The sequence below is a fragment of the Typopeltis vanoorti genome, chromosome 10 (genome assembly GCF_054136105.1).
Source record: "Typopeltis vanoorti isolate ZY-2024b chromosome 10, IOZ_Tvanoo_1.0, whole genome shotgun sequence".
NCBI lineage: Eukaryota > Metazoa > Arthropoda > Arachnida > Uropygi > Thelyphonidae > Typopeltis > Typopeltis vanoorti.
In genome coordinates, this window is record NC_143558.1 from 12,453,396 (window position 1) to 12,477,887 (window position 24,492).

At 36.5% G+C, this 24,492-nt stretch overlaps 1 protein-coding gene across 3 annotated transcripts in view; it reads right to left on the reverse strand.

Annotated features, from left to right (window-relative positions):
- Positions 1 to 2,778: 2,778 nt before the first annotated feature.
- RyR (Ryanodine receptor) overlaps positions 2,779 to 24,492 on the reverse strand; it is a 1,703,288-nt gene continuing 1,681,574 nt past the window's right edge. For all 3 annotated transcript variants that reach the window (XM_090399345.1, XM_090399347.1, XM_090399344.1), the window contains exons 123-124: positions 14,820 to 14,871; positions 2,779 to 3,638 (exon numbers count right to left, since the gene is read on the reverse strand). In XM_090399345.1, the coding sequence (XP_090255471.1) occupies positions 3,534 to 3,638; positions 14,820 to 14,871 (157 nt within the window). In that variant the 3' untranslated portion in view covers positions 2,779 to 3,533. The remainder of the gene's footprint in view (positions 3,639 to 14,819; positions 14,872 to 24,492) is intronic.

The window sequence follows — 24,492 nt, forward strand, 5'->3', positions numbered from 1 at the left end:
CTTCGAGTCCAAGAGCTCATTGGTATATCGCACCACAGCACTGTATTTTGAATATATTTTCTTTTTGCACCATATCATATGACTTTTATAAATCTACAAAACTTAAATACAATCAGATTCTTGATACATATGCCCACGATTTCTTAACTGTTTGTCTTAAAGTAAAAACCTAAGCCCAACAATTTCAAAACCAACTTGTTAATCTCCAAGTTCATCATCATCATCAAATTCCTGACATGTACCCTCAGGGGGTATACAGGATATGATAGTACTACATGAAAAATTCACCTCATTGCTAGCTTCCTATCTACAATTTTCCTTCAAATCAGTCTGTTACCTGTCAAGACTCCAACATTATCAGATCTTATATTTCTATCTTCTAAGGCACTTTTTACTGTATCAATTCCACATATATATCTTGGTCTTCCTCTGGGTCTTTTTCCTGCCAACCTGGTAGAAAATTCTCCAAGTTTCTTCCACAATATTTCTTAATCTCTTCTTCAGTATGCTTGTATAAATCTTATTATCTGGAAACTTAGTATGGGAATTTCTTTGTAATTTTCACATTTAACTAGTTGGCTGTTTATATTCATTTTGAAAAATGTAACTTGCCCTACATGGTAATATGTTGCTGTCTTAGTTTGACCAAGAGGAGAGAGCTTCTGCTCTCCATCGCAGTCTGTGGATTCAAATTCCTCTGAGAACACAGATATTTGTGAACGTCTTTAGGTGGTAGATGAAAGTCATTGCTCATTGTCGGGCCACAACTCTGCTTATTTGAAACTGGAAGTAGCTTGAAAAAAAAAAGTTCCATTTGGAAAGTACAATTTCCAGATTATTTAACCTTTGTCCTACCTGTAGTACTGATGTATAATGGGTTTGCAATGGTTTGTGGGTACAACATTAAAAATAAAAAAAAGAAAAAGAAAAACTCCAACAGAGATTATGATTTATCTCTGCTGCATCAAGGAGCCCTGATGTAATGGGGGTTAAAAAAGCTTCTATTTTTAAATTCTGTACTAAAATACACAGAATCCTCTTATTTTGATGCTTTTAGTTACAAAATTCCTGTTGACCAGTGTTCTCAGGATCACTAAGCGCCTCCGTAGCGCAATTGGAAGAACGACGGTACATTGCGCCCTTCGATTGGAATAGGCCTAAGTTCGATTCTCGTCGCGACGGGAGGAATCTTTATCTGGTCGATTTCAATCGATGGTGAGTTAGCCGATCTCATACGGAGGTAGCAGGGTTTTTTCTCCTGGAAACTCGGGTTTTTCATCCCGCATACATACAAATCGGCCCTTCAGAACACACGCAATTTACAGACAAAAATTACTAGTTGTGGTGGTGTTGGAGGTGGGCAGTAGATGGCATTGATTCGTAGTAGAGGTAAGGTGTAGAGACAGTTGAAGATGTCCTCCCGCGATGAGTCTTCGGACTCCTTGGAGGTATCAGGAATAATAATTAACCTTCTAGAATGAGGGTTATTATTAAATGTATTTCTCGTAGAGAGGCTTAGACGTTGGTTAAACATGTTTATTAAATAATTTAAGGAATTTACAACGTACACAGGATATAAATTAAATTAAACTTTAATCTATATTTCCAATATTTCGGCAACGTCACGTTGCCATCTTCACAGGAACTTAAAATAAAGGTACGTGCACACAGGCACTACACACAGTAAATGAAGTCGAAGCAGGAAGCTATTGTTTCTCCTAAAAGTCCTGATGGTGCCCCCTAGCAGACTATGTAGGTATTCTTGGCCGTTGGGCTGAAGGTCTTCTGATTTAAGTCTCCCAAATTTGGGGCAGTCTGATGCAACCAAATTTGTTGAGGTTTGGACTGTTTCTTAGGGCTGAGGCTGATTCCATGAATAGCCTTTCAAATTTGAATTACTATGGCGTATTACCATGGCCTTCTTCCACTGTATTCTGTGGCATGTATCCAGAGCATGGTCTGCATGACCAGAGTGGCTGTACTGGTGAAACTGGATATAGTCCTTGTGTTCTGAAATTCTGATATTCGCTGTCCTGCCTGTTTTTTTAGGATTTTTGACTTGACCTCATGTTACAGACCATATAGAAAATTGGTGTCCCTTATCCGTTCCACTAAAAACCAACCACTTCCCCTAGACCTACCTGGTGTTAACCAGGTTCCTTGCAGCTGTAAGCTGTCCTACTTTGGCCAAACAGGCAGGACTGCGAATATCAGAATTTCAGAACACAAGGACTACATTCGGTTTCACCAGTACAGCCACTCTGGTCTCTTGCAGACCATGCTCTGGATACACGCCACAGAATACAGTGGAAGAAAGCCACGGTAATACACCGTAGTAAATTCAAATTTGAAAGGCTGTTCATTGAATCAGCCTCAGCCCTAAGAAACAGTCCAAACCTCAACAAATTTGGTTGCATGAGACTGCCCCAAATTTGGGAGACTTACATCAGAAGACCTTCAGCCCAACGGCCAAGAATACCTTCATAGTCTGCATCAGGACTTTTAGGAGAAACAATAGCTTTGTCCTCATTTACTGTGTGTAGTGCCTGCGTGCACGTCTTTATTTTGAGTTCCTTTGAAGATGGCAACGTGACGTTGCCAAAATATTGGTAATATAGATTAAAGTTTCATTTAATTTATAGCCTGTGACATTGTAAATTCCTTAAATTATTTAATAAAAGCATATTAAATGTATTGATGTATTTTCAATCAAGAAATTATTTTGATCTACAAGTAGAAATCTGTTTGCAATGATAGTCTAGAAATAAAGAATCGTAATGAGTTTTTTAATTCAAACTTTATTTTTTTCATAAGAACCTGTACAGTCAGTTGCCACATACACATTTTATCATGTGGAAGAAAGGGGAAAACACAATATACAAATTGTTACAAATCAAAATCACAATTTCATAATTAGGACTAGTCATAGAATTTATGTCATTTCAAATTAAAAACCATCATAATGTTGGGGAGGGGAACAAGTAGATTCTGTTTGCATGGCATGGTAAACAAATAAAGTATCCTCAAGAATTTTCATAAGTAAAACTTTATTCATTTTTTTTTTTCATTTTTTTTTTTTTTTCTGGTAAAGAACCTGTACAATCAGATGCCACATACACATCCTAATGTAAGGTGGGGGGGTTGGAGAAACTGTAATATACAAACTGTTGCAAGAGAAGCAGCTCAAAACACTCCCCTCCTAGTCCAGCACTAGCTGAGATAGCACCAAGGGAACATGCAGATCTGCATGAAGTAAGGCAGCTAACCAAGAGTCCAGGATAGCAGCTGAGATATGAATGTTGCATAGGATGGCTTCACAACCAAGTTCATTAAATGTAGTGAACTGTTGATGAGGATTGCACAGAAAAGTTTTTGTGGCACAATATATAAAAAGAACAAACTTAAGTTTTGATAAATAGCAAAATGGTCACCTGCAGAACAAGTCCAATCGATTTAAGCATTGCTTCACAGAGAAAAAAAAAAAAAAATAAAAAATTACACATAGAAACTGAAGACAATCACAGGTGTTATGTCTAGCTTGTGCCCATTAATTCATCTTCATACTGTTTGCGGAAACAGTCTCCCACAGGAAAAAAATCCCAACAGCGCTTCTGATAAAACTCCCATACATATGTTTCCTGAAAAAAAAGAAGCAGATTTAGTTTCATGTATTATGTTTGCATGATTAGATCAAAGCTAACACATTTAGACAACTATTATATGACAGAACAAATAGATTATTCTAGTTCTTCTATTTTTATTATTACTAGACATCTGTGTAATCAAGTTTCTTTCAGCCATTGGAATATCTATTTACTGAACTTTAAACTTGCATGCACAGCATACCCCCAACCCTTTGCATTCACCATGTGTCCAACAATGCATTTTACTAATCAACCACTTTCCATATAAAATGTCTACTTCTCACTCTCTTGTTAATCATACAACTTTCATAGCAGGATTCCTGCATTACATCTCTCAGCTCACTAGTTCTGTGAATGGTACAAGTTAACAAACTTGATTTTATTATTATATTATTACATGGCCTCCCATAAACTCATTGTGGGAGGAACACATTAAATATTATTATTATTATTATTCCTGACACCTCCAAGGAGTCCGAAGATTCATCGCGGGAGGACACCTACAGCTGTCTCAACCACTACACCGTACCTCTACTACGAATCATCTCCATCAATGCCATCTACAGGCCGCCACAACTAGTATTTTTTTGTCTGTAAATTGCGTGTGTTATGAAGGGCTGATTTGTCTGTAAGCGGGATGAAAAACCCGAGTTTCCAGGAGAAAAAACCCTGCTACCTCCGTATGAGATCGGCTAACTCACCTTCGATTGAAATCGTGCAGATAAAGATTCCTCCCATCGCGACGAGAATCGAACTTAGGCCTATTGCAATTGAAGGGCGCAATGTACTGTCGTTCTTCCAATTGCGCTATGGAGGCGCTTAAATATTATTCACACAACATGACTAGAACTTTTTTGAAGCTTTTCTTATGCTAGTTATCAAGTTAGCTAATCTCTGAAGGGACAATGCTCTTCACATAAACTCAAAAAAATAATAATATTATTATTATTCAGGCCTTCATGGAGTCAAAAGACTCGTTGCAGGAGGTCCTTCCTAGGAAACGCAAAGTCTATCAAGACTTATCGTGGGAGGTCCCTCCTAGGAAACACAAAGTCCATCATACAACTCCTTAAACTCATTGGCCGTTCTTGCTCTTACCACTCTATCAGGCAATGCATTCCATGGTTCAATCACCCTCCATGCAAAGAAATCACTCCTCACCTTCTTACTCACAGTTTCCCTTCGCAACTTCCAGGGATGGCTTCTTGTCATCACTCCTTCCCGCTGTTCAACCAAGCGAAAGAACTCCCCAGTATCAACCCATGTAACCACCTCTCAACAGTTTAAAAAGTCTCAATCATATCACCTCTCCTTCTTCTATCTACCAAACTCTGCAGTCCACATCAGTGGCAGGCACACCCAGAAGGGGAGGCCAAGGGGCCCAGGCACCCCCCAAAGAAAAGGAAAAAACACTAGAAAAATTTCCAAAAATCTTTTCCTAATTAAAATTCATTCTTTTTTTATTTCTGTTGTGTGCTACTTATGAATTAGTGATTACTGCAGATGCTCAGTTATAGGTCGCATGCAATGTGTAGTGTGTATTCGCAAAACGTCTACTGAACTCGGCCCCACCCCCCCCAAGGTTAAATCCTGAGCGCTCGACCCCCTCCAAGATTAAATCCTGAGTGCACCAATGGTCCACATTCCCTCAGCCGATCCACATAACCAACATTGTACAGTCCTGAAATCATCTTTGTTATCTGCCTTTGTACCCTTTCCACTGTGAATTTACCCCCTTCAAATCCTGGGGACCAAATCTGAGAACAATAGTCTAAGTGTGGTCCAATCAGGGTCTTATACAATGGAATGATAACTCTTTTATCTCTGCAGGTCAGTTTAATTTTGCTGCATTAAACTGACACCCCCCATACATTTGCCCACCATCTGTCTAGCTTATTCAGATCCTCTTGCAGGGCAACCACATCTGCACTATTACTAATAATAACCCTTCCCAGCTTCACATCATCTGCAAACAACTGAATATCCCCTTGCAATCGACTGACAATGTCATTGATATAAAGGTTAAACAATATAGGTCCAAGTACTGAGCTGTGTGGAACCCCACTTGTAATCCTCTGCCTCCTTGAAACTGCCCCATCATACGCAACTCTCTGATACCTATCAGACAGCCAATCCTGAATCCAGTTGAACAAACTGACATCCAAACCCATGTGCTGCAACTTAAATATCAGCTTATATTTGACACTTTGTCAAATGCCTTCACTAAATCCAAGAAAATGACAGTATATGCCTTTCCCTCATCTACTGCTCTTGTAACTTTATTATAAAAGGCTAGCATATTACTAAAACAAAAGCGCTCCTTCACAAATCCATGTTGTCTCTCACAGATAACATTACCCTCATCTGCCGAATGCTGTAACGTCTCTCCCTAATTCTCCAAGATCTTAACAACTACTGATGACACACAAACTGGCTTATAATTAGACACGTTAATTAGACCAATCTGCTACTGCCCTTATGCAATGGCACTATCTTACCTTCATTCCATTCCCTGGGCACCTTTCCGTAGCCAGACTTTCATTGAAAAGCCAGGTCAAAGGAGCTGTCACTTCTTTAGCACATTCTCTCAAACTCGTGGTGAAATACCATCCAGTCCCACATCTTTACTGACATCCAGAGTACTCAGTATTTGGAACACACTCTCCTCCTGCACCTCTAAACCTTGAATCTGCCCTATCCCTGTAGTATTAAAATTTACTCCTCCAGGATGAAATACTTGAATAAAGTGTTCATTGAACAATTCCACTATGTCCTCTGCATCAGTCACTCTATTCCCATTTTTATCCAATGTTATTCTTTCACAATCATTTCTCCTCCTACTGGCCACATAGCTAAAAAATTCTCTGGGATTTTCTTTCGATCTTAGGGCCAATCTCTTCACATATTCCAGTTTTGCCTTCCTTACCATACTAGTCACTCTCCTGATGCATGAAGAATATAATTCTTCATGCATCTGCTCTTCACCTGTCTTCACCTTATATCGCTTCCATAGCCTCTTTTTTACATGCAGTTCCTTTTTAATATTGTTTGTCATCCATTTTACTTCAAAATTGTGTCCTTTTCTTCACTTGTGGAGTACAGCTTACTATTGCTGCTAACAAATATTCCTTCACAATTTCTCAAATACCAATGATATCCTGGCCTTCGAATTCCTCCCTCCATGAAACTTCCAAGTTGATGTCTTAGACCATAGGTGGACCACAGCAGGATCACGGGCCGCATGCGGCCCATGACGTGATTTTGTGCAGCCTGCAGCAGGATAAAAACTATATTAAATTATATGTATTATCAATTTAGCTATTAGTTTCGACTGCAGATTTTCTGATTGATATACTGGTTATATTCATTATTTCTGATGACGGAAACAATTTATATTCTCAACACGGAATCAAAACTGCTTTAAAAAGATCACCCGATTTATAAAATCTACTGCTTCTCTGTGCGAGTTGTAGTAGTGGGAGTGGTAGATTTCATGCGCTCCACAGTAACGCATCATTGAAAGTCACTCGCTCTGCTCTGGGTTACAGTGATCAGATTCAGAGACTCAGTTTCACAGTTAACAGTGTTATTGTTGCAGTTTGTGTCCCCTGGTCAGTTACTTCAGCCTTTGTGTACTATGAGTAAGAAACGTAACATCTGTGAAGAAAACAGGTCATTTCAGGAGAAATGGGAAAATGAATTTCTGTTTATAAACAATAACGACAACAAACCACAGTGCCTTGTTTGTTTGCAAGTATTGTCTGTGCACAAAGAATATAATCTCAAATGCCACTAAATACAGCACCATGCAGCTAATTACCAAGAATAAGTTTGAACAAGTATGAATAAGAACTAAAACTGTACGTAATTTGAAGAGAAAGGTTAGTGCTCAGAAATCTATTTTTACTAAACCAAATTGACTTTGATGAACTTGTTTCCTCACTAACTTGTGTTACATGTAAAAGAACCAGAAATATGTAATTAAATTTAATTTAACAACTTATATTTAAATCAATCAAGTATTTTATATTGTTCTCCCAGTAGTAAAATGATTTACAAATATAGTAATTCGATACATATAACTATTTCCTTGAAAATATGCAGAGTTTATTTTTATTTAAGTTCTGTCTAAAAGTGCGTGGCCCATGATGCTACCGCTCATCATATATTGGCCCTCGTATAGAATGAAGTTGGTCATGCCTGTCTTAGACTATAATCACCGGCCTTATAATTCCACATATGTTCCCATTTCTTTGATACGCCTGCATGTCTATTCATCTTCCAAGTCAAAACCACATGGTCACTCTCTCCAATGTGGGAGAGATGTCATCTCAGTTATTATCAACTCTTCTGATGCTATGACCAAATCCAAAACTCTTGAACCTCTTGTTCCCTCTATTATATATTGCCCATAATGGGCTTGCCCATTGTTGCCCAAATAGCCCATAAAGCCACATTATTTCTAACAATAGTATTTTGTTTCAGAGTTATTGACCACAAGATGACAGCACTGGTTTGCCATTTAAAATTAGTCTTAGGCCAGCTAATCTTTGATATGCTAGTTGTGGAGCATGACTGTCCCTCAGGTTCGGAAAGTTTGATCGGGTTAAAACAGCCTTGCCTACTCCCTATGGGAATATTATTATTATTATTATTACCCAAGACCCCCATGTATTCAAAGACTCATCTAGGAGGTCCTTTTATCAAACACACAGCTCATCATACTGTGCTTTAAACACACTCAAATTCTCTGTGGACACCACACTCTCAGGCAAGGCATTCCAATCATTCACAACCCTGCATGAAAAAAAACCCGCCTCTCACTCCCCTACTCACACCCTCCTTATACAGCTTCCAGGGATGACCTCTGGTTCTCCCCTGATCTTCCACTATTTTCTGTAGAACCTCTCCAGCATTGATCCTATAACAATCACTTACCAACTTGTAGGTCTCTATCATATCTCCCCTCCTTTCCCTGTCCACCAGACTCTGCAAGTTGCATCTTCTCAATCTTTCCTCATACTCAACATTCCAGAGGTTAGAAACTACCTTAGTCAGTCGCCTCTGGACCCTCTCCAACATCTCTTCGTCATCCTTCTGAAAACCAGGTGATCAAATCTGGGCACAATAGTCCACGTGTGACCTAATCAAAGCCTTACACATTGGAACAAGAATCTCCCTACTTCTATAAGTCAGAGTCCTCCGCATCATTTACAGAAACCTTTGTTTTGTCTTCACAATTTTGGCTATGTGTCCCCTAAATTTGAGATCCTTATCTGCTATCACCCCCAGATCTCTTATTTCCTCCACCTCCGACAATATATCCTCACCAAGCATAAATTCTGCATCCCATTTTTGTTTTCCAAATTTTAAAACCTTACATTTTGCAACATTGAACTCACATCCCCATTCCCGTACCCAATCACTCAATTTATTCAAGTCTTCTTGTAAGGCCACAATATCTTTTTTACTCTTCATGGTTTGTCCCAACTTTGCATCATCTGCAAACAACTCAATATCTCCATCCAAATCTTCACCAATATCATTAATATACAAGTTAAACAGCAATGGTCCTAAAACAGACCTCTGAGGAACACCACTAGTAACTTTCCTTTTCCTGGATATCACTCCCCCATACAGGTCTTTATGGCATTTAATCATCAATGCTATCTGATGGGTATCAACAACAAGTCTCCAATCCAATGCACCAATCTAATATCCAACCCCATCCGCTCCAGTTTGACTATCACCTTATCATGCCGTAATCTATCGAAAGCTTTTGCAAAATCTAAGTATATTACTGTGTATCCTTCTCCTCTGTCCATGGAAGCAGTCACCTTATTGTAATAAGTAAGTAGATTACTAAAACATGACCTCCCTTTAGCAAATCCATGCTGTCCATCAAAGATAATACCATTGTTGTCAACCCAATTCTGGATCCTAGTTCTCAGAAGTTCTTCAACAACTTAACTACAATACCTGACACATAGATAGGCCTATAGTTTGATGCTTGAGTTCTATCACCTCCTTAATAAAATATCACCTCCTGAACAAAAGGCATTAGCAGATTTTTTTCAACTAGTGTATTTTCACAAGTGTATTTTCAACTTGTTTAAAGTCATTTAATGACAAAAAATTCATGATTAGTTTAAACACTTTTAATATGAAATAAAAAAAGTTACTGCATAGGAAAAATTGTGACCAATATTGATAAGTAGACATGAAGTTTTCCTTACCAGTATATACCACATGCTTGTAGCATGCAAGAACTGGAATCATGAGATGGCATGTGACAAGAAAATGAAAATGGCAATGCTACAAGAAAGAACTATGTCCTGATAGCACTACTGTAACATCACTCAAAGATAAACCTCCTTGCATCATTCTTCTCCTATATACATGACTGTGGGAAGGATACAATCAAGACACCAATGAGCCTTCTGGTCCTGATGGCATCACTCCAACTTACTCAAAACGTGTGCTCCAGAATTAACACAATCTGAATATGATATGTTCAATCTTTCCTATCTTGCAGCATGGAAGTAAATATACATTTAGCCCATTCCAAAACAAAATTGATAATAAAAGCCAGCCATAAAACTACTGTTTCATTGCTCTCAGTTAAGTTTTCTCAAAAATTATAGAGAGGGTCATTAACAGCCAACTTTTCACCACCTGGAGGCCCACCCCAAGATCTCTCCTTTCTCCAACAATATATCTTACCAAGTGTGTATGCTACTTCACATCTTTGTTTTTCAAATTTTAAAACCTTATATTTCACAACATGGAATTGGCATCATAACTCCTGTGTCAATTCACACTTAGTTTCTCATACTGAACCTAAATTTGCATGCATCTCCCCCCCCCCCTGCATTTACCATGTGTCCAACAATGCATTTCACTCATCAATCACTCTCCATGTAAAATGCTTACTTCTCACTCTAAGGCCATAACATTCGCTCTACTCCTCATAGTTCTTCCCAACTTTGCATCATCTGCAAACAACTGAATATCTTTATTGAAACATTCCTCAGTATCATTAGCATACTGATTAAACAGCAATGGCTCTAAAAGAGACCGCTGGGGCACACCACTAGTGACTTTCCTCTTCTGAAATATTGCTCTTCCATACACAACTCGCTTATACCTATCAGAGGGCCAATCTCCAATTCAGTGCACTAATCTAATATTCAACCTCATTCGTTCTAGTTCTATCAACTTGTAAAAAGCCTTTGTAAAATCTAAGTATACTACTGTGTATGCACCTGTCTAGTCCAATGCATCTGTCCCCTTATTGTAATAAGTAAGCAGATTACTAAAACATGATCTTCTTTTGGCAAATTATCCATTAGACTACTATTGTCAACTCACTTCTGCATCCTGGCTCTCACTAACTTCTCCAACACTTTAACCAGAACACCTTGAAGCCTATAATTTTGTCACCTCCCTTAAGAAGCAGTACAGTCTTGCCTGCCTGCCACTTCTTTGGAACTTGACACAATGCAAGAATCAGGTTAAAAAGTATGCCAAAGGAGATGTCAACTTAGCCTTATTAACAACAAGTTTGCTCAATTCAACACATATTTCTTGTTCACTCACAGTCAGTCTCTCCTCCTCACCATCCACTTCTCTCAAATGCTGTTATTATTATTTCATGACACCTCCAGGGAATCTAAAGACTCATCAAGGAAGGGTACCTACTCTGCAACTCTGTCTCCACCACTCAATCCACCAACTACAACGAACTGCAACTACCATCATCATCTACACCAATGCCATCTACCACTCACCACCACCACTAGTATTTTCACAGACAATCACAAACATCCATGCCCACAGCGGGATTCCAACCCACAGCCTTTTGGCTGGAGAGTGGATACACTAACCACTTGGCCAGCCAGGCCACCATGTTTCATGATGTTGCATTTACAAGGATGGAATACCTTTATGAACTACTTGTTTATTATCTCAACTATATTCTCTACAGCAATTATTCTTTTACCAATTTCTTCAATCAATGCAATCCTTCCGTATTTTTTTTTTTCTTTATGTTGGCTTATTTTTGGATTCTAGGATTATTTTTGGCTTCATTAACTAACTGCTGCTCATACTGAGTTTTTGCTACTCTTACTAACTGAGTCACCCTCCTTGCCTGTTCTTTGTAATCCTCGTGGAATTGATTATTACTACTCATCTTATGTTGCCTCCATAATGGCTTTTTTTTCTGCATTGCATGCTCAATCTCTGCATTCACCCTTTTCACACCTACCTTATTTAATCTTCTGATCTTTGGTATGCATTTAGATATTATTTCTACCAGATAATTCTTGAATATCACCTAAGCAGCAATGATCTCCTTTCCACCTAACTCCTCATTCCATGCTACAGCTGCAAACTGTTCTCCTGAGCTTCTTATAATCACCAGCCTTGTAGTTCCACATATATTCTTCCCTCACAGAAGTCTTCACATTGCTCATGTGAGTAAAGAAATGAAAAGGAGATTTTTTTTGCTTGGCAGGTGGTTAACAAGTGTTCAAACATTAAATGTATTCAAGGCAAGGTATGATAGTTACTGTGGTCTGTGATTATTTAACCTTCTGTAATGAGTCTTCATATTCCATAAAGGCTTGGAAATAATACTAATACAGGTAGTTCCAGCCTTTATGAATTAATTGGTTCCTGGCAACCATTCGTAAAGCGGGAGTTTCTTTGTCTTAGAAATAATGCTATAAGCGAGAGTTACGTTCGTAAGAAGGAATATATAAAATATAAAATGAATACCAAATGATAAGAAAAGACTTTACTGGCCAAGGATTTACATATTCAAAAAATAGAATAAGAAAAATTTTAAATTAAAAAAAATTATTTGAGGAAAAAAAAGTAGCTCATTTCTATATCACTGGGTGAATCAGCAGCTGTTGAGGTAGTAGGAGATATATTAAGAAGCTTTGGTGTATATTTTTTTTTTCAAAGAAAGCCTACAGTGTCATCTGCTTCATTGACTTTTGCTTATTTTCGTTTAAAGTAGCTTGACAGCAAGCAGAAGCATTATTTATTTCAAGGGAAAATTTACTGAATTGTTCAAAGTCTGAATCTTGTGATTCAAAGATTGCTTGAGCTTTTTCAAGAAGTTTAAAGTTTAAATGCTTCTTCTAGGCCTTTTAAAGTGAAAAAAAAAAACGAGTTGTGAAAAAAAAAAGTGAAAAGGTGAGAGTTCTATAGTGTGAGATTGAAGTAGCTCATTAACATCACCTTCCAAAACTTCCATTTGCAACTGGTTAGCCATACCTAAGATCACTTGAGTTTCAGAATTCGCAATCTTTGTTGAGTCTTCAAAGCCTTTGAAATTATCATTAAATTGAGGACAAAGCTTATGCCATACTCCTTTCATAGTTTTTTCGGAAACTTTATGCCAGGTGCTCTTCGTTACCCGAATTGTATGTAAAATGTTGAATCTCTTCCAAAACTTTTTGATAGAAAAGTTTCCATCTTTATCAGTTGCTTCTATTAACATTTCAAAAGTCTCTTTAAGATAATGTGCTTTAATGTAAGCTACTGAGGGATGGCCAGATGCATTGTCATTTATCCGAAGCACTTTAAATGGAATTTGTTTTTTCTCACAATAAAGTTTCACTTCAGGAACAAAGTGATGAATAAGCCAATCTTCAAATAGGAAACCTGTGAGCAAGCCTTCTTATTTGCTTTCCATATTACTGGGAGAGTATCTTTATTAATTCCTTTTAAGCTTCTTGGATTTTCTGATTGATGCACAAATAAGGGTTTTAACTTGCAATCGCCAGCAGCATTTCCTCCCAACAGTAGAGTGATGTGATCTTTTGATGCTTTAAAACCTGGTATTGAGGATTCTTCTTTGTGATGTAACTTCTCACAGGCATCCGTTTCCAAAAAAAAAAAAAAAAAAGCCCATTTCATCAATGTTAAAAATCTGCAATGGCGAGTAATTTCCTTCTTCAATTATTTCTTCTAATTTTTCTGGACAAGATTTTGCAGCCTAACTATCGGCACTTGCAGCTTGTTGGCGGTAGATGGCATTGGTGTAGTTGCAGTCAGTTGGTGATTGAATGGTGGAGTTGTAGAGCAGGTGCCCTCCCTCGATGAGTCCTTGGACTCCCTGGAGGTGTCAAATAATAATAATAATTTTAATGTTATGCCAACCAGTCTGCTTTTTATAGCGGTCAAACCACCCATTACTTGCAGCAAAAGTCGCATTGCAGTCACTCCTTTTTTTGGTCCTTCAACATTTTAAAAATGACTAATGCCATCGTTCAAGTCATTGCATAGGTAATAGGAATGTTTAATCGTTGAGTTTGGTCGCTTATCCAAGCAGTTAATAGTTTTTCCATATGAGGAATTATATTGCCTGTTTCTTTATTATGCAATCATGTAGACTGCACACTTTTTACTTCTTTCAAATATTTTTCTTTATCCTTTAAAATGGTGCAAACTGTAGAAGTGGCAAGAGAAAATTTCTCAGAAAGAGCTTTAACAGTGCTACCTGCTTGATGGCTGGTAATAATTTTGTATTTGTTCTCTAACGTAATTACTTTTCTTTGTTTCTTTTGCTCATTTTCTAGTTTTGCACTATTGCTTCTTTTTGACATTGCTGGAGAAGTGAAAGGGTTATAGTTAAAAAGAAAACAAGAAAAAAATCAGGTGTAATTGAAGAAAACTACGAATAACACACTCACATCACCAAGGTTCATTCTAAGTGATCATTACATCATTACATACTGTGTAATTCCCCATACACACCCTTAATCACCTTTGTCGCACACAATTTAAAATAAAAATTCCGATCCAAAAAAATTCATAAAGTGGGAATTTGTACAGTGAGAACTACCTGTACTAAAATCCATGAAAGAATGACAAGATTTCTGCAACAGTTGTTTCTTTTATGAATGTTACATGAAAACATTTCATATTGGAAAAATTGAATATTGAAAATTGGGCAATACTGACATTTTGAAAGCATGTCGTGGGAAGCTGGGACAATTTTTCTGATAAAGGGTCTGCCTTAATCAAAATGGAATGGATGGGCACTCTAATATATAATATATATATATATTGTGTGGGTGGTGGGTGGATGTGTCCAAACAAAATAAATTTTAACTTGTGTATTTAATTACATATAGTATATAAAATACTTATTCATACCTGACCAGTATATTCTGTGTCTGGTTTGTTGATTAGATGCATTAGGAAGAACCTGAAAGCAACAACAAAATATTTATTATAATTACTTTTAAAACACAAAAGAAACATGAAAAACACTATGCACATAATCAAAAATAAGATTCCTTACAATTAAATTCTTTCTTCTAATTTTTTTACTTCTTCATTGTTAATAAGGTTACATCTAGACCACTGCATGCAGATCTGGTCACCTAGATTCTGTGGTGATGAAATGGTGGAGAGGATCCAGAGGTGAGTGACAAAGATTGTGGCAGGTCTATAGAATGCACCCTATAAGAAGAGGCCGACAGTCTGTGGGCATCAAAAACTAGTTGATAGGCAAAAAAGAGGAGACACGATAGAAATATTGTATATGTTTTTAAAGGAGGTTTTTTAGATTGACAATGAAGACTTTTTTAGTGTATGCAGGAAGGGAGAGAACAAGGGGTTACACATGAAAATTGTGTAAGAGTGTGGTTAGCAAGGATGTTAGGGCTAGATTTTTTCTTGGAGGGTGGTGAATGGTTTTTCAGGGATCTCTCTGAGTGCTTGAATGAGTTCAATCAGTGAATAAGTTTAAGGAGAGGTATGATAGGTATCGTGTGAATAATGGATCCCCTGTGATGAGTCTTCTGACTCCATGGAGATACTTGTATAATAATAATAATAATAATTGCAACAATAAAATTTCCAGGAGATTGATGAGGCCAGGGACTTGGGAGTGTTGGTGGATAGGGAGATGAAGTTTAGGGAGCACATTGCAAAAATAGCTAAATCAGCTCATCAACTCACTTGGTTGTTGAAAAACACCTTGACGAGCAGAGACAAGCAAGTTATTGTACCTCTGTACTGAGCCTTGATAAGACCTCATCTCGACTACTGTGCCCAGATTTGGTCACCTCGGTTCCTTCTTGATGGGGAGGAGGTGGAGAGGATCCAGAGGCGAGTGACTAAGATGATAGCAGGTCTATGGAATGAACCATATGAGAACAGGTTGAAGATTTGTGGGTTGCAGAAACTAGTTGATAGGCGGAAAAGGGGAGATATGATTGAGACATTCAAATTGCTAAAGGGTTTCTATAGGATTAATTCAGAGGATATTTTTGAGATTAGGACTGGTGGTGGGAGAACTGGGAGACACCTATGGAAGCTGGGCAAGAGTGTGGTTAGCAGGGATGTTAGAGCTGGGTTCTTTACTTTTAGAGTGGTAAATGAGTGGAATAAGCTGCCAGAGTCTGTTGTGGGTGCTATGACGGTGAGCGAGTTCAAGGCAGGGTATGATAGATACTGTGAAAATGTCATATAGTTGTGTGGACATGATGTTTAGGGCCTCCCTTGATGAGTCTTAAGGACTCCCTGGAGTCACCCGTAATAATAATAATAATAATAAAAATAGTCATTACAATTACAGAGGCAAGGTGGATACTAGATCCATCATTATTTCAAAGCTGAATGTTTGTAGAAACTATAAGTTGATGTGAGAACTTAAGAGAATACAATCCTTGGCATCCCTGAGTTGCCTTAGCTTGCACTACTTAAAAGACATGATTGCTACCCAAGCGTTCATATATTCACTTTTTATTAGTGCATTTGATAAAAGTTTCAGCCTGACAGCTGTTTCGAACTGGTTGGTTCTCTACAAAGACCAGGCAGAAACCTTAAGAGAACAAAAACTCTCATTCAGTACTAAGGAAATCAAAATGTCAGAAAAATGTATTTTTCATAAGTGAACTCTCGGTCAGCGAGTAAAAGTAATTACTAAATGTTGCACAAACATTTGGCTTGAATGCTGAAGTTGAAATGCTGATTCTCTTCAACCGAATTTCAAAATATCTGAAACTTCCATAACAACATTCACTATTTATTACTTAAAGTTTTAAACTTTTTTCGTGTGCAAAGTATATGCAAAACTTTTTAATTTCTTTTTCATAAATTAAATCAGGGGTGCAAGTTATATTCGAGTAAATATGGTATTTCCAATATGATATATCACCACATTATCACAATACTCTGGAGTATTTAATTAACTTAGACTAAACTTAGCATAGACTTAAGCAAAACCATATGTTGCACCGAAACACAGTATCAAACTAAAAACTATTGTCCAATTTTTCAATTATGAAATAAGTGTTTTTTTTATTGCATTTGAAATTCTCGATGTCATTATGACAGATCACAAAGGCTAACTTAAAATAAAAGACTACCAAGAATTGAAACATGCCATATAATGAATGTGTGATTTCGCCTGCCACCTCAAACACAAACAAGAAGCCATAAAATTCAACCAAGGGTTGAAACGTTTGTGTGAGTTGAGCCAGTCCAGTCAGTAATGAGAAGTTCCATCGGAACGATAAATGACACCCTGTTGTGAATGTGTTAAAACTAATAGTGAATGTTGTTATGACAGTTTCAGATGTTATGGAATTCGATTGAAGAGAATTAGCATTTCAACTCAACACTTGTCGGTTGCTTTTGTCTTTGGGTCGCGCGATCTTTTGTTAATACCGCACCAAAACGTCTTTATAGTTGCTGTCTTGTGTAAAACAAAATTCAGCTTGTACATATTGTAACAATTAAAAAGAACTTGAATAATTTATAAGCATATAAAAGGATATCACCTGTAAATTGTTGATGTGCCAGCAAAATTCTCAGACGTGCCACCTCTGGCACGAGTGCCATAGGTTTGCCATCTAGGGTTTACTGTATAGAGTGTTTATTGTTGAAAATTGTCTTCATTTTCTGCCAGTAAAGTGCATTTAAAATCATAAGTGTTATTCTCAAGCAGAGCAGTTTATTTTCTGGTGAGTTACATACATATGTAATGCTTTTTTTTAATGTAAAAGTTTATTTTTATTGTAATGGCCACTAAAACTGCAATGAAAGGGGAAAAAACCAACATTGAAGAGGAAATTAATTTCTCTCGAAGAAAAAATTAAAATCTCGGATTGGTTTAAAATTGGAGAAAAACCAGGAGTTGTTGCAAGGACTCTGAATTTAAATGACTCAACAATTCGAACAATCAAACAAAATGAACATAAAATCTGAGAAAGTGTTATTGCTGGGTCAACGGTACGTGCAAAGCACGTTGCTCGTGTTCGTGATATTCTAATAGAAAAAAATGGAGAAATCTCTAATGATTTGGATAGAAGATTGCACCCAAAAGAAAATTCCTTTGGATGGACACCTTATTAAGCAAAAGGCTCTTAAAGTTTATAAACATTTAAAAGAACTTGATCAAGATTCTTCAGAAGAAATCTCCAGTAAGGGTTGGTTCGAAAACTTTAAAAAGTGGTTTTCTTTATATAATCTTAAAATCCAGGGAGAATCAGCATCAGCAGATGTTGAAGCTGCCCAGAAATACCCAGCAGAACTTTTAAAAATCATTAAAGAAGGTGGTTACAGTGCAGACCAGGTGTTTTCAATGCGGATGAATCTGGGTTATATTGGAAAAAAATGCCAAAACGCACCTATATTTCGAAAAATGAAAGATCAGCTTCTGGATTCAAAGTTTCCAAAGATAGAATTACTCTACTGTTTTGTAGTAATGCATTAGGTGATTACATGACAAAACCAATGTTTATTAACCGATCTGCAAATCCTCGTGCGATGAAAGGGCTCGACAAGTCCATCCTACCCGTTTATTGGCAGGCCAACAAAAAAGTCATGGGTGGGTTACAGCTAGCATGTTTGAAAATTGATTTTTATAAGTATTTTGTACCCGATGTAGAAAGTTACACAAAGAAAAAGAATATGGACTTCAAAATTCTAATTTTAGAAAACGTAACAGGCCACCCAACAAATTTAAGCCCTCCAAATATTAAAATAAATTTTTTGATGCCTAATACTTCACTTATTCAACCACTCGACCAAGGAATAATATGAACATTTAAGTCATGTTATATTCGGCGAACATTTCAATTAATTTTGGAAAAAATGGAATCTAATCCAAACATGACACTGCCTCAAGCGTGGAAAAAGTTTTCAATATTGAATTGTGTAAAAATTATTTCTCTCTCCATTAAGGAATTACAACCCTCTACACTGAATGCTTGCTGGAAAAAAATATGGCCTGAAGTCTTAATGGAACAAAATTTCGTACCTCCAGTGGATGCCGAGCTACGTCGTATAATAAACGTTGCACACATTTTTGGTGGAGAGGGCTTTTGCAATATGGTTGAAAACAAAATTAGTGAATTAATTGATGGAGAAACAGATTTAAAAGAGGAGGAACTGGTACAATTAATAGATGGTGTCGAACCAAATGGTGAGGAAAGTTCTGTCGAAGATTCTGATTGGGATGAATCCATTAAAGAATTCAGTTTAAAGAAATTAGCAGAAGGATTTGGACTTGGCAAGAAAGTTAGGAAGTTATTTTACAGATAATGATCCCTCAATGGAGCGCTCGGGAAAATTTACGAGACAATTGGATATTTGTTTAGCGCCATATTATGAACTTAATAAAAAATTGCAACATAGTGGAAAGCAAAGTCTTATTACTGACTTCTTGATAACTAAACCAGCCGAAGTATGCAATGAGAATTATACAAATGATGTCCAAGAGATTTCAAGTGGTGACGACCTCCGGCCACTTAAAGAACATCTACGAAATGTTATTTCTGAAGACTGTGATGATGATTAAAATATGCGCTTTATTTTATTGTCTAAAACATTTATGCATTATGTGCAATGAAATTTATGTACAATTTGTAATTTTTAGAATTTTATACTACATATTTGTCATAGTTTGTTTTCTTAACTAAAATGAATTACCTGAAATAAATAAAAATATCGTTTTTGTTGGATATGTCTTTGTGTATATAAAATTAAAAAAAAAAACGATTTCAGAACCTAACACTACTTTTTCTATGTCTCGTATAACGCGATTTATATAACGCAGCATTTCTATGGAACCTAACATCCACGTTATACGAGGGTTACCTGTACTTCGAAACATGGATGTAATTTCATATGCAAATTTTCGAGTATTTTTAAACAGGTAATTATTTGTAAAATCCAGGCATGCCAACTTCACTGAATTTTGCCTTCAAATCTGAATCGCACTGGATCTCAATTACCTCCATTTGCATTTGATTAGGTACTAATTCATATTTGTTAGAAAAATTGAAGAAAACAAAGAAAACTTGTTTTCCAAATATTTAAAATCTGCAAACCTTGTTTCAAATTCAGTTTTAAGGCTTACAATTTTTTCTGCGTATTTTTGATACGATGCAGTTTCACTTAAACTTGATTTGTTCATGTTGCATGTCAGAAAGTGCATTAGATTTTCATTTTTCAACTGCTTTCCCAGAGAACTAGTTTACATTTGAATGCCGTAACTTGGTCACACATGTTCGTAATGATCTCATCTTTTCCTTGCAGTTTTAAATTTAAATCATATAAGTGTTTTGTTATATCAACCATGAAGGATAAATCTTGCAACCACACTGTGTCAAAAAACAGGCTTGTGTCTTGATTTTTAGTTATTAAGAACTGACATATTTCTTCTTTCAAGTCCCAGAATTGTTTAAGAATCTTGGAGCAGGATAGCCAACGTACCTCGGTATAGTAGGAAAAATTGGAATATTTGCTGTCTAATTCACTTAAGAAAGCAGAGAACTGTCGCTGATTTAAGCCTCGAGATTTTATGAAATTAATGATTTTTTTGATAGATGTCAACACATTTTCCATGTTTATTACTTTCGCATATAATACTTCTTGATGTATAATGCAATGCGTATGATGAATCTTGGATCCGTCATAAATTTAATTTTTTTTTTTACAGTAACGCCAGGAAACCATTGTTTTTTCTGGTCATAGAAGGAGCTCCATCTGTAGCTACAGAAGTTAATTTTGACAGAGGTAGATTGTATTTTTTCAGAAGTTCAAAAACACAATTAAATATATCTTGTCCTGTACTAGTGTTATGTATTGGTACTAGTTCCAATAATTCCTCAAAAATGTTGAAATCCGTGTCGCAATCACAAAGAAACACAGTTAATTAAGCTATGCCCCCAATGTCCATACGCTCGTCACAGGCAATGGAAAAAGCTTCGAAACTAGATGATTTTGCTTTGATCTGAACACTTAAATTTTCGACCAAATCAGTAATTCTTTCCCCAGCTATATTTCGAGACAAAGAGATTGTTTGAAAAGCCTTCATATTTTCAGGACAAATAATTTCTGCAGCTTTAATTAGATATCCCTTAATGAAATCACCTACAGTAAAAGGTTTTGAGTGTTTAGCTATCAACTCCGACAAGACGTAGCTTGCATGCACCGCTGCTTCACTTTCTGGTGATACTTTAGTAAACATGAACTGTTGTTTTTTCAGTCCCGACTTGAGCTCTTTCAACTTTTCTTGTCTCATTAATCCCTCGTAATAATCATATTTTGATTTATGTTGTTCATAGTGATGATTAATGTTGTATTACTTTGGTACGCTGATAACATTATTACATATTAAGCAGATTATTTTATTTTTTACTTCACAGCAAAAATACTCCAATTCCCACTTTTCTTGGAAATTTCGATGTTCGTCAGCCATTTTTCATTTATTACTATCACTTGGTTTCGATAGAGACATGCTGAATATTTTAATAAAAACTGATATTTTTTCTTGAACATCAACTTACCAGATGCTAAATAACTGCACAAATTAATAGCATAACATAAATAAACTTATTTTTCTTGTTCACTGAAAGTGAAATATTTCCTGTTACGCACACGAAACAAGCCAGTTCAAACAAGACTGACTAGATGTGGGCATGGCACTGGGACGTGATAGAAGGTATATAATCAGCTGGTAGAAATAGTGGAGGAAATGGTTTGCCTGCATGTAAAGGAAATACATGCAACACAGCTATATGTAGTAATCACTTTCATTGGCAAACGTTTGGCTGGGCTGCAAAAATATTTGTCGCGGGCCACGACTTTGACACCCATGCTTTAGAACCTCCATAGCTCAGTCAGTATAGAAGCCCTTTGGTTGGAAAGACCTGGGTTCGATTCCTGTCCATGACATAAAAACAATTTATCTGGTCTCTTTCGACTAAAGGTGAGTTAGCCTGTCTCATACAGAGGGCAGGGCCGGCTCTACCGACAGTGAAACGCGTGCTTTTGCACAAGGCGTCAATTTTTTTTTTTTGGGGGGGCGGCCAAAATGAAAGTGAATAAAATGATGTGGAATAAATAATAATAATAATATTGCATAAAATCGCAGTTTTTATAATAAGTTGACCAGTGACTTATTATGCCCATGATGCTGTTTCTATTTCCGACAATCCATCGACCAATGATACTCGTGTAATGCTCTTTGGTAATCGAAGCTATGTGAGTCATTCTTCGCTTACTCTCTTTCCCTCTCGCCTCTCCTTTCTAGTCCTTGCACATGCAACAATGGAGTCTGCAATAAAATTGCATTTAAAAGTTCATTATGCGATATTATATTTCTATCTTGTGCTTGTTAACTTACTATGAATTGAATTTCCCACTGTTAGCTGGTGTTAAATTCTGAATGAGAAGAATTATAATATAATAGTATCTCATTCAGAGTTTAACATAATCTGCCATTCCCAAGGCCAATTTTGTTCATCAGAATAAATGTTAAAATATTACCTACTGTTGTGTGTCACTATTTTGTGTAATATATTGTAATATATTTGTAAAAACTTGTAGTTGTTAGTTGTATTAATCATGTTAATTCTTAGTATTGGGTATGCATGCATTGTGAACTAAACATGGGAACTTGGAATTTAATCCGATTATATGAATTACTGCCTAAGGCAAGACACGTGTACTAGAAAACGAGTCATATACGAAGTAATTGAAATTTTTACTAGAGTCCTTCTCTTAGAGTAACGGCCGTCGATACTGTAATCTCCAGAACGTTTCACTTGTTTTTGAGTGTGTATTAAGGAAAGTTGATTTTGCTCAGTGTTAGTGACTGTTACAGTGATAAGATTTTTTTTGAGTTTTATGTAAATTAGTAGTTAATACAGTGTTATAACCTCCATTAATTACTAAATAATACCATACTAATAATAATATTTTATTTTAGAGTTTAAAACAATTTTAATATTCAAATAGATTACAATGTCCAATAAAAGAAAAAAAACTATCAGGTGCAGAATATCGCAAACGAAACTGGAAAAAGAACGTGATATTCAAAAACATAGCAGGACTTTACTTAAATATCTAAAAATTTTATCAGCTGATGTAGGGCAGGAGGAAATAAGTAAATGTACCGAAACCAATGATTCTGAGCTCATGGCAAGTACTTCTAACTCGGATCCCAGTAACATAGACATTGAAAGGAATCTCAAAAATGAGACTGATATGACAATTTCCGAATCTAGAGATTTAAGTGATGAACTTGATAGGTACACTGATCCAGCTAGATGGAATCCTTTTTTAAGTCAGAAGACTGGAAATCGTAAAAATGGGCCTGCCTGAGAAACCAAACAGTGATTTCATTTTTCCGTGCAGCTCTAATGGTAGGAAATTTTCATTAAATTTTTACACCAGGGAACTAAGCAATGGAGAACATATTAATTGATCATGGTTAGTGTATTCAAAAGAAAAAGATTCTGTATTTTGTTTCTGCTGTAAGTTGTTTTCCTGTAATGTAAAGTCATTCACTACTGATGGGTATAATGATTGGGGTCATTTGTATGTGTATCTTAATGAACACGAGAAATCCAAAACCATTTGGAGTCCCATAAAAAGTGGATTGAATTATCATCCAGGCTTAAATTAGAACAGATAATTGATTCAATGCAACAAAAGTTATTAAATTCAAAAATTCGGCACTGGAGGAGCATAATCGAATGCCTAATTGCTGTTGTCCAGTTCTTGGGTCAACAATGCTTACCATTTCGTGGAACATCTGATAATTTATATGACCCTAATAATGGAAATTTTTTACAACTTGTTGAACTGATTGCCAGATTTGACAGTGCTATGTCTGAACATTTAATGAGAGTAGCTTGTGGTTGGCCCAACATTATCTTGGGAAAAATATTCAAAATGAATTGATTGCTCTCCTCTCTGGAACCATAAAAACTCAAATAATTTCTATGGTTGAGAAAGCTAAATATTACAGCATAGTTGCAGACTGTACTCCTGATGTAAGCCACATTGAACAATTAACATTAATTGTAAAATTTGTTACTACGGATCCAACTGATATCAACATTCATGAACATTTTCTTGGTTTCATTCCTGTAGAAGCCACTACTGGCTCAGCATTAACCGAATGTGTCATAAGAAAATTATCAGACACGAATATTCCAATCGCAAACATGCATGGCCAGGGTTATGACAATGGATTGAACATGAAAGGAAAGCATTCAGGAGTTCAACAACGCATTAGAGACTTGAACCCAGAGCCGGTGCTAGGGTCTTTGGCGCCCGCATGCAATTTCTATCTAAGCGCCCCTGTAACGATCCGGGAAAGTGTGGTTCTTTTACGATAATAAAAATTTTAATTATTTGAAATTTCTTAAATAAATTTTGACGGAACAGCCACACGTTGGTTCGCTAAATGTAATGAACCAGGGTTGTTGGCTAGGCAGGATAATCGTTAAAAACCAGAATATTCAAAAAATTCTCAAAAGTTAAAGAAAATTTTGATAAAGCGACTTCACTTTAATCGTTG